The 12,629-nt window shown below is 43.0% G+C and overlaps 1 protein-coding gene across 1 annotated transcript; it reads left to right on the top strand.

Moving 5' to 3' along the window:
- The first annotated feature begins 923 nt into the window (after positions 1 to 923).
- Positions 924 to 11,153, top strand: DMRTB1 (DMRT like family B with proline rich C-terminal 1). Its single transcript, XM_038414325.1, has 4 exons — positions 924 to 1,344; positions 3,253 to 3,485; positions 8,075 to 8,213; positions 11,053 to 11,153. The coding sequence occupies exons 1-4, from the start codon at positions 924 to 926 to the stop codon at positions 11,151 to 11,153; spliced, it is 894 nt and encodes a 297-aa protein (XP_038270253.1).
- The last annotated feature ends 1,476 nt before the right edge of the window (positions 11,154 to 12,629 follow it).

Here is a 12,629-nt window from a genome sequence, read left to right as displayed (position 1 = left end):
AAGAAAAATACATTTGAGTTTGCAAAAAGGAACTGAAATAATGATTCCAGTATAATAAGATGCATGCAAAATATGATGATAACTGTGGGTATCAAAAGGGGGAGATTGCTTTTTAAATGAAAGGCAGAAAGGACCCAGGGTTGCCAACCCCCCAGGACTGTCCTGGAGTCTCGAGGAATTAAAGATTCATTTTTAATTAAAGATTATGTCATGTGACGAAAACCTCCAGGAATATGTCCTACCAATACTGGCAACCCTAAAAGGACCCTAAGTAAATTCCACTTTTATGGCCAAAAATACCCTTTTGCAACCACTGCTTTTTCATGTGTAAATCAGGTGTGTTACCCTCCAATCTGCACATGCAAATGCAAGGGATGTGCCCACAAATGGTTGCTTGTGCCGAATCAGGAGTCATGGTTTTACAAACTTGGCCCTGTACGTCTTCTTTTCAAAACCACCCTGATTCACTGTCACATCTTGGACCTGCAAGTGCATGGAAAAGGGACAAAAGTCAACATGCTGCACTCACAACCCCAGCACAGTGCTTACTTCTATCCCCAGCAGGAGATCTGCCCACTTAGCCCTGCTGGAATGGAGGGCTCTATCTCAGAGTAGGTCTGGGCCCCACAGTGCTGGAGATGCCAGCTGCCGGAAAGTGCAGAACTGTTCTTGCCCAGATATTTGGAGCATTGCTCTTCCCTCACTTGCTGCTGTCCCAGCAGCACTGAGATCTATGCACACTACCTCTTACTGGGAGCAGAGCTCATCTGCTCCTCCTTGCAGAAAGGCCAGCAGGCTCAGTTGTGACATTGTAGCTAGTGGTTGTGGGCACCCCCAGGCTCTGCCCCGCCCTGCCCCCGTGCTGAGCTTCTTCAAGTTCTGCTGCACACGGAGCTTTAGGCGCCTGCCTGGCTCAGGGTGCCATGGAGGCCGAGGTGGCAGTGATGGCAGAGAAGGCAGCTCTGCGCACCCCCAAGTGCTCCCGCTGCCGGAACCATGGCTTTGTGGTGCCAGTCAAGGGCCATACGGGCCACTGCCGCTGGAAGCTCTGCCCCTGCGACAAGTGTGCGCTCATCACAGAGCGCCAGAAGATCATGGCGGCTCAGAAGGCAATGCAGGGGCAGGACCCGGATGCCCCACCCAAAGAGACATCTCTGCCTGTGGCCTGCACCCCAGTTCATGGTAAAGGTCAAAAGGTTCCTGCAGTTGGCCCCAACACCTCTGAACACAGCAGCCACGTGGCCGGGTGTGAAGGAGACAAAGCCACCCCAGCAGCAAGCAGCAGCAGAACCAGGACCCGCAGGGCACTACCTGCTCCCAGCTCCCCGCTCTTCGGGGACTTTGGTAGGAACCAGCTCAGCGTTGGGGTGTCTGTTGCTTAGGCCTCCACTCAAGATGATTAACTTCTATCTCTGTGTTCATCTGTCTGTCTGTGTCCATCATTCAGTTTCTGTCCATCTATCAGTAGGTACTGTTGGGGTCAGTGTCTGTCCATCCATCGTCCATGCCTGTGTAGTGTCTCAGAAATCTTTAGGTCCCAAGTGACCTGTTCCCCAGGGCTGTTGAAGCTGCTCTCACTCTACTTCCCCGTTCCGGGGACATGTTTTCAGGCAAGTGTGTTTTGTATGCAGTGCTACACTTATTGTTGGTTTTGCAAAGTTTCCAAGCTGTGCTCATGGACTTCGTAGCTGCAGGAACCACTGTAGGCAGCTCCTCAGCTTGTTTCCTTGTTGCAAAGATAGATTCACACTACTAGTCCTTGTTTAAGAGGGAAATGAGTCTGTGACAGGATCCTGATTATTCAGTAGAGCACCCTGAGCACTTTCTTCTGAGCTGTTATTATTTTTACATTTACAAACATGCCCTCCAGCAAAAGAAAAAGAAAAAAAAAAACACAGAAAAACAGAAAGTACAGATAAATTGGGGAGTTTCTGCTGGAGTTGTTTAGAGCAGGCATTTTATGGTAGCAACATAAAAAAAGAGAAGGAAAGCTCCTGGGCTGGATTTATGTAGCACAGACTAGATTTGGCTGGAATCAGTTGACGTAAAAGTTTATTTTGTATTTAAGAACAGAAAATAGAATGTAGAGATGGGAAATTCCTATGATCATTTAGTCCATCCCTTCTGACATTGTTCTATACACAGTAGAGTCTGTACGGTGTGCCTTGTCTAATCCATTATTATTATTTATTAAAACTCCCACTGACCACAGTAGTCATTCGACTGGGACCCTGGAGAGCTAATGATCTAGAAGACAACACAAGAAAGAGCAGATGCCCTGGGAGATGGGGAGGAAGGAATGGCTTTAGATAGTTCCAGCCCTGCCTCATCTACCAATGATGATTTAATTTTTATGAGTATGGGCCTCACAGGAAAAGTGGGCTTTTAGGAGGGATTTGAATGGATGAGGCCTTGAGACACAGATATAGTCTAATCATAGATGATGGGGATTCCACTACTTTGGAAGATCACTTTGTGAACAAGATCTTTTTTAATAGCAAAATACAGTGGTTCTTTGAAAATTAACTCTGTAGAAATGAGAGAAACCAGGTGGGTGAGGTAAGTATCTTTTATTGGAGCAACTTCTGTTGGTGGAGCTTCAAGTCTCACAGCTCTGCAGGTGACCTGAGGTCTAGAAAGAGCTCTGTGAAGCTCAAAAACTTGTCCCTTCCACCAACAGAAGTTGGTCCAATAAAAGATATTACCTCACCTACCTTGTCTTTCTCATATCCTGGGACCAACATGGTTACAACACTGCAAACAACTCTGTAGAAATGACAGCTATCACAGGGTACTGAGCTCTTTATTCTCGCTCATTGATTTCAGTATTAAATTTTACTTGATTTACAAGTCTAAAAGGTGATTATTTTCTAACTGTTGCCACAGGAAACTAGAAATCAAGCTGTTTGTCATACCTGTTACAGCAGCAGAAGTATTAGAGATTCTGCAATCAGTAGTTTGCTGACACTTGCTTCAGGATGCACAAGGCAGACTTTGCTCTCCCAAAGCTGTATTAACCTGTCTTCCATCACTGTTGAGCTCCCTTCTTTCCTTCCCAATACTAATTTTCAAATTTAAAAAAAAAAAGAAATTGAATAAGAAGTGACTGTAAAACCAAAGGGCCAGATTCTGCCTTCTGTTGCACTGGCTAAGGACAGATTTTGGCACCATGACTCTCTATTTACCTTCAAACTGTTAGCAGTGATATTTTTGCTTGTTTGTTTTTATTTTTCCTTGCTGCTTGTTTCATAGCCCATCCTGCTTTGCCTCAAGAATGTGTTGTCAGCCCAGAATACCTGGAGAGAGAACGTCCAAAACTCTATCCTGGGTACTCTGGTATGTACTCATACCACCCATTCCCCATGGGCTTTGCCATCAATCAGCCCAGCTGCAGAGGAGCACCAGTATCTCCAAGGATCCCCCTGCAAAGAGGTTTCAGACCTGTCCCTAGCAACCATGGACCAGGGAGTGCTGCTCCTCTGTCAGTAAGTAGTGGTTTCTTTTAATTGCTACCGAATACATCGCTCTTTGTATTGTAGGATGCAATCTTGCCATTAGAGCAGCCATGACAAGTTAGCCTGGACACTAATTACTTCAGTGGTATCTTGATACATAAGCTGATCAAAACAGAAACAAATAATAATGTTAAAGGTCTGACCTGAACCTAGCAAAATCAAATGGGTTCAAAGTTGTGGGCCAGATTCTGCAAGCCCTCTGTGCTCACAGCTCTTGTTGACTTCGGTGGCATTTCTGTGTGCAGAAGGCTTGAAGGATAAAGATTCGGAGGGAAAATTAACCACTAAAATGTGAGCAGTTTGTGTCAGCATAGCTATCACAAAACATCTCCTGGGTTCCCCAGTGAAATCCTTTTAATATAATTGGGATTGCCCCCCCAGGACAACTGGCTGCATGGTGGAAGTTATGGCATAAGAAAGATCTAGAGTGGGGCAGATCAGGAACTGGCCAGAATTGGGAGAGGGCAGATCCGGTGTGGGAGAAGGCAGTACTACTACACTGTGATCATAAGCGCCGACTTCCTCAGTTCCCCCCCCGGGGGGGGAGTGCTCGACCTCTGCTCCGCCCCAGGCCCCACCCCCACTCCACCCCTTCACTAAACCCCCACCCTTGCCCCGCCTCTTCCCACACCCCGCTCTGCCCCAGGCACCGCCCCCACTCCATCCCACCTCCGGGGAGCACCCATGGAGTCGGCACCTATGACTGTGATTCCCATCTGCTGCAACCCCCTGGGGCTATGACAGGCAGGAACATTTTAAGGGATCTCTATAGCTGCCCTAGCCTATGTCTTAGCCTCTAGCAACAGCAAAATAGGAGCAGCAAGAATAACTTCTCTTCTGCCACTGCATCAGACAGGGATGAATCTGACCCTAAAATTGTAGATCCATGTTTAAATGTTTCTTGCTATCGCCATATGTATGGTATCTTAGGTCATTGTGGCAAAAACCTGACATCTGAGACACTGCCAGCAGCCTTTTTGGTTGTTGTTTTTTTTAAATAAAAATATTTTAACAATTAACAGAAATGGGCTTGGCAAATTTTAAAAAAACAAAACAAAAACAGTTAAAGCAGTGTTTTGTTTGGATTTAAATAAACTGTGTTCCCCTGCATGTTTGCAAGCCAAATGTGCAGCAGTGTGCTACTGTGTGGGAACCAGAAAGTGGCACTGACAAGAAACATGAAAAGTGAAATGGATTAATCGATTTAGGGCCTCCAAACTGAGAGAACTGCACAAAAAAAAATTAAATTCTTTTTTAAAAAAATTAACAGCATAAATGGTGAAAAGTATATGGATTTTCCCACCAATCTAAAATAGTTAGGTATTGTTAATCACACAGATAAGAATAATAGTAATAATATATTTATACCTATAGTACTTTTCATTAGTAGAGCTCAAAGTGCTTTAGAAAGGAGATCACTATTATTATCAATAGCTTTTCACAAATACCAGTATATGATAAAAAGCTTGTATTTTCATATTTTTCTGTATTAATTTTTTGTATCTTTTTTTTTTGGAGAGGGAGGAAATCTCTCTGGTTCCCTGTCATTTTTCTTTTATTCTGCCACCAAATCCTTCAAAGAGGGTTTAACTTGATTCCCAGGAGAGCTTATGAATCTTGCTTCTGTGTGAGACTGAGGGGTTGCTTTGAGAGCAACAGTGTGTGTGAAAACTTTGCCAAGCAGTTATGACACAGTAGAGAGAAATGTGATGCTAAGTAGTGAGCCTTCTGCTCTTCCCTCTGCTGCTCTGGAAGGTGGGAGTAGAGGCCAGGTTAAAAAAAAAATCAGCAGAAAACGTCAACAAAAATGGAAAGAAATTAGCTTTTGTCTAATTTCATAACAGACAACTTTGATTTTTTGGCAAAAAATCAAAAACAAATGTCAATAAAAACTGAAATATTTTGATTCAGAAATGCTGTTGTGGTGTCTCATGGGATTTGTATTTCAGGTGCTCCATAATCCCATTCTCATCTATAGGCTGGGCTCCCTGGTTGAACAACATCTCTCACAATGACCCTGGTCTCCCCTGTAGGGGGATGCACTACCTTGGTGCATCATGGGAGGTGTAGTCCCAAGGAGCACTGCCCTGAGAGGAAAATGGGGACATGGGAATTGCAGTACATTTGCTTATGAGTCGCTACAGCAGCATATGTAATTAAAATATTTCTGGTTTGGGGCATTTGGTTTCTCAACAAAAATTGAAATTTTTTGCAGAAAGTAGACACTTTACCTGAAAAAATGTGTTCAACTGAAAATTAATTTTCCATCAAAAAACAGTTTCAACAGAACATTTTTGAACAGCCTAGTCAGAGGTCAGCTGGAAGGGGAAGTTGGTGAGGAATGGGTCAGCGGGGAAGGGAATCTCAGGAATCCCAGAACCCAGGCTGCAACCTGAATGTCTACACAGCAATTAAACAGCCCCATAGCCTGAGCCTGACCCCATGAACCTGAGTCAGCTGACATGGGCCAGCCACTGGTGTTTAATTGCAACATAGACATACCTTCAGTCCTTGTCCTCAAAGGAAACCTGCACAGTACCTTCAAAAGATGAGCCTGAGAGCTTAAATTCAGAACTTTGCTAGAGACTTAAGCTATGTCTATACTACAGAGCTTACAGCAGCACAGCTATACCCATGCAGCAGTGCCACTGTAAGATCTCATGTAGCCACTCTATGCCGAGAGGAGAGAGCTCTCCCATCGGCATAATTAAACCACCCCCAATGAGTGACGGTAGCTATGTCAGTAGGAATAGATCTCCCGCCGACACAGCTCTAAGCACACTACCACATATACCATAATATGGGAATATTCACATCGCCAAGCGACATAAATTTTGCCAACATAAGTGGTACAGTAGTCAAGGCCTAAGAATCTTGGACTCAACAGAGACACTGGTTTTATGTCTCATTATAACAATCTGTAACCTACTAACTCATCTTTGTCATATTACTGCAGAGGTGTTAATAGCCTACTCCATTTTCAATGGTCCCTTGCAACATGTGTTAACACCTATGCTTAACAATCTGTTCCACCTTGTATTTAGCTTTGACACTCTAATTACCTCTCCCAGCCCTGAAGAGCCTGCCATAGCTCAAAGACTTGTCTCTGGGCTTATCTACACTTAAAATGCTACAATGGCACAGCTGCGCTGCTGTAGCACTTCAGTGTAGACACTGCCTACGCCAGTGGTTCGCAACCGTTTTTTACCCAGAAACTTTTAAGCTTTTATAGACAAACCTGCAGACCATCAACCAGAGGCAAAGTGTAGAGGGATGCTCCCAAATTTCTGCCTTCCATTTGGCCCTGCTCCCTGAAGTCCTGATGTAACAGAGCAGAGAAGCGGTATATTTCCTTGGCTAGCTGCTGCCTGTTCATGGAGTCACTGGCTGTTAGGCAGACCCGTCTGATGGCAGGGGGAGATCTCTCTTCTGCAGTGACACTGCCATTTTTGATTTGCGCCCCACCCCCAACCCAGACAGGCTGGGTGCCCTCTGAGATGAGTCAAGGGGTGGCGGTGGCACTCCCTCCCCAAGTCCAAGCCCTGGCAGCTGAAGCCCAGTCCCTTGTGGCACCCCTGAAAACTGCTGCTTGAGAATCAGTGTCTATGTCAAAGGGCGGGGTTCTCCCTTCAGTGTAGGCAATCCATCTCTCTGACAGGTGGTAGCTAGGTTGAGAGAACAATTTTTTCGTTCACCTTATGCTGTCTACCCATGGACGCAGGTTGGTTTAAGGACACTGCTCAGGGGTGTGGACTTTTCACACCCCTGACCGACATAGTGAAATTGACCTAATTTTCTAGTGTAGACCAGGCCTGTCTCTTCCATCAACAGACGTTGGTCCAGTACAAGATATTGGACCCACTTTGTCCCTCTTGAATCCAATTATGCATGCATATAAGTACCTACTTCCATGTGTTATTCTGCCAGTCTCCAGCCATTGCTAACAGATGCTCACTTTTATGAGAACTTCAAAACAAAAAACAAAACAGGAAACAACTGAGCTGCAGATTAAAAGTGGCTCCTGCATGTGCACAGTAATGACTGACTTTTCATAAAGTTTCCTATGACTCATTTGGCATTAAGGATCCCTAATACAAACCAGGAAATAAGTCATCAACAGCTGCTGTTTTTTAGTTATGGAACCAGGGTTAGTAATACCTGGAAATATGGATTTTAATTCAGTGTCTCATTAATAACAAGCATTTCCTGCATTTATTGTGTTCTATGCTGCAGGTATATTTGGGACAAATCATTAAGTCTTTACTCAGACACTCGTATTCCATTGCTGGTATAAAACTTATATTAGACAGGTAGGCTGCCTTCAATGAAGTTTTGCCTGAATAAAAATTCTATGATTTCCCCTGGAGCAGGGTTTTAACAATAAAAAAACAAACAGAAAAATACTGACCAGTGAAGTAAATTATGGCCTTTCATTTTAACACATCATATGTAATGCCACTGATTTCACTGCATTTGGTCTGGAAGTGAGGGTGGTGGTTTGATAGGGTGGTTAAGACAATATCTAGACTGAAGAAGCTTTGTTTTATGTGTTCATGCAGATGCAAGATGCAGGTGGAGATTTCCAACAAGGTTACTACCCTACTCTTCCTCAGTTTATACCTCCGGGCTTTCTGCCAGGGATTCACTACATTCCACCACCCCTGCCACTTCTAGCTGAAACACCAAAGGAAACATCTGGTAAGTAAGTGCGAGGTGAGCGATATTATGCATGAAGCATATCAGAGCTCAGGGAGCTGTTTTATATGGTCAAATGTCTGATGTGTCCTGCTCATTGGTATGTAAAATACAACGAAAGCTCTCAACTATATTGTTTTCACTTTGGTTGGTAAATTCTGTGCATTTGTATCTCCCTTACTAAATATATCATGGCCCACTAAAATCAACGGGAATTTTGTGCCTGGAAGGACAGCAGAATTTGACCTTTATTATCTGTAATAAAACCTCTCAAATGGCTCTAATTTTCATCCCAAAGTTGCATACATTCCACACAAATATAGTGGCCTCTCACTCTTGTAGTTGAAAATGATGTACATCAGTAATAATTATTTCTTCAGAAACTGAGATCACAGAAAGTTGTGCACACCAAAGGGCTATATCCCACAGCAATTTACATTTACTGCTTGAATAATTTTTTATATTTCTCAGTTTGGGTCTTTGTCACATGTTGCATCCCACATTTGGGGCATGGCAGGTATGTCTGTAATGATTTTTTAAAAATTCAGACAAGTTTTCTATCCAAATATAGCCACTTGTGGCCACAAGAGGGAAGAACTGCTCAAAGAATAAATCACCAGTTTCAATAGAATGAAGTGCTTGGGTTATTTCAAGCTCTAGTTCAAAATATTTGTATGTGCACTTCTATATTTCAATGCTTGGGTTATTAGGGAAAAATGAGAATCTGATTAAATGCCGTGTTCTTGTTACAGCTGATTTACAAATAATATCCGTTTCTTACACCTATTGGAAAAAGTCCAGTATCTCGAGTAGAGGTGAGGAGTAAATAGAAGAATACATCATCTTCATTGCATCAAATAATAGTGATTGTAGCTAGTCATAGTATGTGGAACAGTTGAGAGTTTGTGAGGATTTTTACTGTAATCATCAACATTATTTCATTTGAATCAATCATTAGAGACAGAGATGGACCCAGAGAGTGAGGTTTGGTTTCAGACTTTTCCTGGGTTTGGGGATATTTGTTGGATTAGAAGTTCCGGCTCAGGCCAGTTTCAGGGACAGCCTAAGCCATAAAGGTCAGCTCTTGAATCAAACTTTTCTAGAGTTCCAGGATACTAGGGGTATGGATTGGGAGTCCTAGTTCAGAATCAGGGTTCAATTTCTAGTTCTGGTCCATCGCTATTTATAAGCCAGCCTGAATAGTTAGAAATTCTGCATTCAGGTACCTGCCTGGAGCTGACATTGAAATCAGTGGGACACCCCAACATGTACCTGATAGTAGAATTTGATTCTAAGTACAGGACTTACCGGTATCGATCTTAAATGGCCAGTGTCTTCATTTAGCACTTTTTTGTGTTTTTTTCTTTCAGAGTTAGGGATTAGGGAAAATTGACTCAGCCATATTGTACTTCAGCTTCAGGGGGAGTAGGACTATCAACGGTGAATCAGTGAGGGATTATTTCTGTAGGTTACAAAATAGCATTTCAGCAGAAGATACAGAAGTAATGAGAGGGGCTACAGTGAAACTAAACAGTGTCTGATTCCATTTTTCAAGATGCATTTTGTTCTGGTTTCAAATCCGGTGAAAGACTAATAAATAGTGAAGAAACAAAGTGAAAAACCCACTGAAAATCAGAGCAGACAGACCCACAGGGATCTTGTCAAGTTCAAACTTACTTTGTTAGATCATTTGTCCAAAGGGATCTGCTGGACTCAGGTCAAACTGGGGCAGTCAAGGTGACAGGGGCTCCTCCTGTAGTCTTTGGTAAAGTAATTAGGAGAAAATTGATATAGAAAAGTACAACAGGAAAAAATATGCCACTGAGCGTCTGGCCTGATGGAAATTCCAAGACACAGGGAGCTACAAATATCATAGCAGAAAAGGCTTCTCCTCAGCTAACAACAGAGTCTTGAATCGTAGGCCTTCCAGCTAAATGACCACAGTCTGTATTCATTCCTCAGTCAGGTTTTATAATGGTGACTTGTAATATATACCATGTTATTATAAAATTTAATATCACAGTAATTCTTTTGACATAAGAGATACTATGCTGTAACTCTTGCTAACTTTCCCAATTTGCCCACCAATGCTCGTGCTGAGTAGTATCTGAGGGCAGAAGCCGTTAACAGGTTTTTTTTCTTTAAAGAACAGTGCTATGTTGGCGGGACAGCCACTTATTGGGGATGGATTAATTAAGTTGATGGAAGCGCTCTCTCCCTTCTTCTTAGAGCAGCGACACTAGAGAGTTTACAACTGCGCTGTTGTAAGCTCTCTAGTGTAGCCATAGCCGAAGAAAGAATTGTCTTATGTGGGAAAAGGAGAGAACTTTAAATACAAACTAGCAAATCAACATTATGAATTAAGAACTGAGGTCTCCTACTTATTTCCTTCTGTTTTATGGTCTGTTTATTCAGTCAAGGCTTTTGCACCTTTAGAATTGAAAGTGTATATAGTGGGCATGCGATAAGGCTCACTGTCATTAAGGCTGTAAAACAGCTCACATTACAATCCTGTTTTCATATGCGCTTAAATTCCTAAAATACTTGCCAAGAGGGAAATTCATGCCCTTTGCCATTTTAAAACAGTCTCGCTGCACTTCTTTAGACATGGCTGCAGCAAAATCAGCTGGTGTTTGAAATATGAAGCTTGACCTAGACAGCCATAGTCCTCATTATCTCAAGTGCCTTTGACTTGTTTGAGGGGAAAACTGGTTTGTATTAACTAAAGTTATTTTATATTGAGCATTTACAGCTAAAAATGTTGAGTTCTACTGGATGTAATGTCAATTTAAGTGCAATTTTAAAAAGCACTACAATGTTATATTCTGCTTTTGTGTTTTAGCTGGCACCACTAATAACCGGGATTCTGGGGTTGCAGAATGCAACCAGCCATCTCCTCAGGAAGAAACCAGTGGAGACCATGCCACGTATTCTAAACACTAAATGTATGTACGTGTACTAGAGAACAGCTGCAGAGCATGCAGCACTCTCTCTCTCTGAGAGAATATCATTAGTTAATTTTGGGCTAGATTGACACTAGCCCTAATGCGACCACACAGGGCAGAAGAGAGGAGAGTAAGCCCCCTATCTCACTTCACAGTTGCATTAGGGCTACTAGAAACACAGTTCTGGCTCCCTTGCTGCGTACAGCCCCAGGGCTGCCATTGCTCCACTGGCTCCTACCTTACCAACTGGCAAAGCTTTCCCAGGGTTACAGTAAATTACTCCCTTCTGGAGCAAGTGGAGATGAGGGGAGGAACTGTGACTTCAAGGTACAGTTCCTTTCCTGAGGCTTCTCTACACTACAGGTTATGTTGGTATAAACTTATGTTGCTCACGGGTGTGAATAAGCCACTCCCCTGAGCAATGTACATTATAACAATGTAAGTGCCAGCGTAGACAGGGCTATGTCGCAGGAGAATTTCTCCTACCGACATCGCTACTGCTGCTCGCGGAGGTGGTTTTATTATGCTGATGGGAGAGCTCTCTCCTGTCAGCACAGAGCACCTTCACCAGATGCAGTGCAGGAGACTAGTCCTTAGTGACACCCCATGGTTGGGGGCTGAGCATAAAGGCTCAATCTAGCCCTTTTATGTTTAAGGCATTGTTCAAAAAGGTATTGTTTATATGTCTGTTTGCTACCAAGAAAAGCTGGTTCTGAATATTGTGGAACAGTTAAGTGATGAGATTTAGTGCCTGAAAATTGGGTGATGGGGAGAGGAAGGTTTTGGCAGCTGATACATGTAGTAGAGTCAGGGCTTGATACACTGGAGTTCAGGTGGGCTTTGGAAGCTGGAAGCGTAATAGGTTAGGGAGGCTTGTCAGTGAGGCAGTGGAAATAGTTTTGGGAGGGTCTGATCTTCTGTACTGACATCCAGGGCCCCCTCATCACCTTCCAGATGAACTCGAGGCCCTGCTGCCTTTACAGGGCACCTTCACTTTAAACTGTCAGCATGATGGCACATAGTTAAGTCTGGTCGCTCAATCTACAGGATTTTGTGTGCCTGAGACACCTTGTACATCAGTTCCAGGAAAACACACTATGCTGGGAGCCCACACAATGGAAGCTGGCCACCAGATTTGATTTAAGGTGTGTGTATGGGTTGCCCAATATACATGGATTGGAATTGCATGGTGAACTACATAAAATGTGGAGAGATTAGCTAGCCAACTGGTTATGAAGTAACTAGGGCAAAACACCAGTTTCAATAATAAATCAGCTAATATCATCATCTATGGACAATAATGTTTGAATAATAGTGAATGGAACATTCCTCTTTCTGTACTTTCTCAAGAAAATGTGTTTTGTAGTAAGTAGATCAGTTGTTAGTGTTTGAATTGATTTGGCACAATTAAACATGATATATTAAAATGTTTTGTTCTGTACTTAAGTTTTGAAGTTGTATATTTATAAATAAT

The sequence above is a fragment of the Dermochelys coriacea genome, chromosome 8 (assembly GCF_009764565.3).
Source record: "Dermochelys coriacea isolate rDerCor1 chromosome 8, rDerCor1.pri.v4, whole genome shotgun sequence".
NCBI lineage: Eukaryota > Metazoa > Chordata > Testudines > Dermochelyidae > Dermochelys > Dermochelys coriacea.
The sequence above is the reverse complement of the archived record's forward strand: the minus strand, read 5'-3'. Positions and strand labels throughout refer to the sequence as shown.

Excerpts from the sequence above, each read along its gene's own strand:
- DMRTB1 (XM_038414325.1), top strand. The coding sequence starts at position 924 with ATGGAGGCCGAGGTGGCAGTGATGGCAGAGAAGGCAGCTCTGCGCACC. Across the intron at positions 1,345-3,252 it reads CCCGCTCTTCGGGGACTTTG|CCCATCCTGCTTTGCCTCAA; the intron begins GTAGGAACCAGC and ends CTTGTTTCATAG. Across the intron at positions 3,486-8,074 it reads GGAGTGCTGCTCCTCTGTCA|ATGCAAGATGCAGGTGGAGA; the intron begins GTAAGTAGTGGT and ends GTGTTCATGCAG.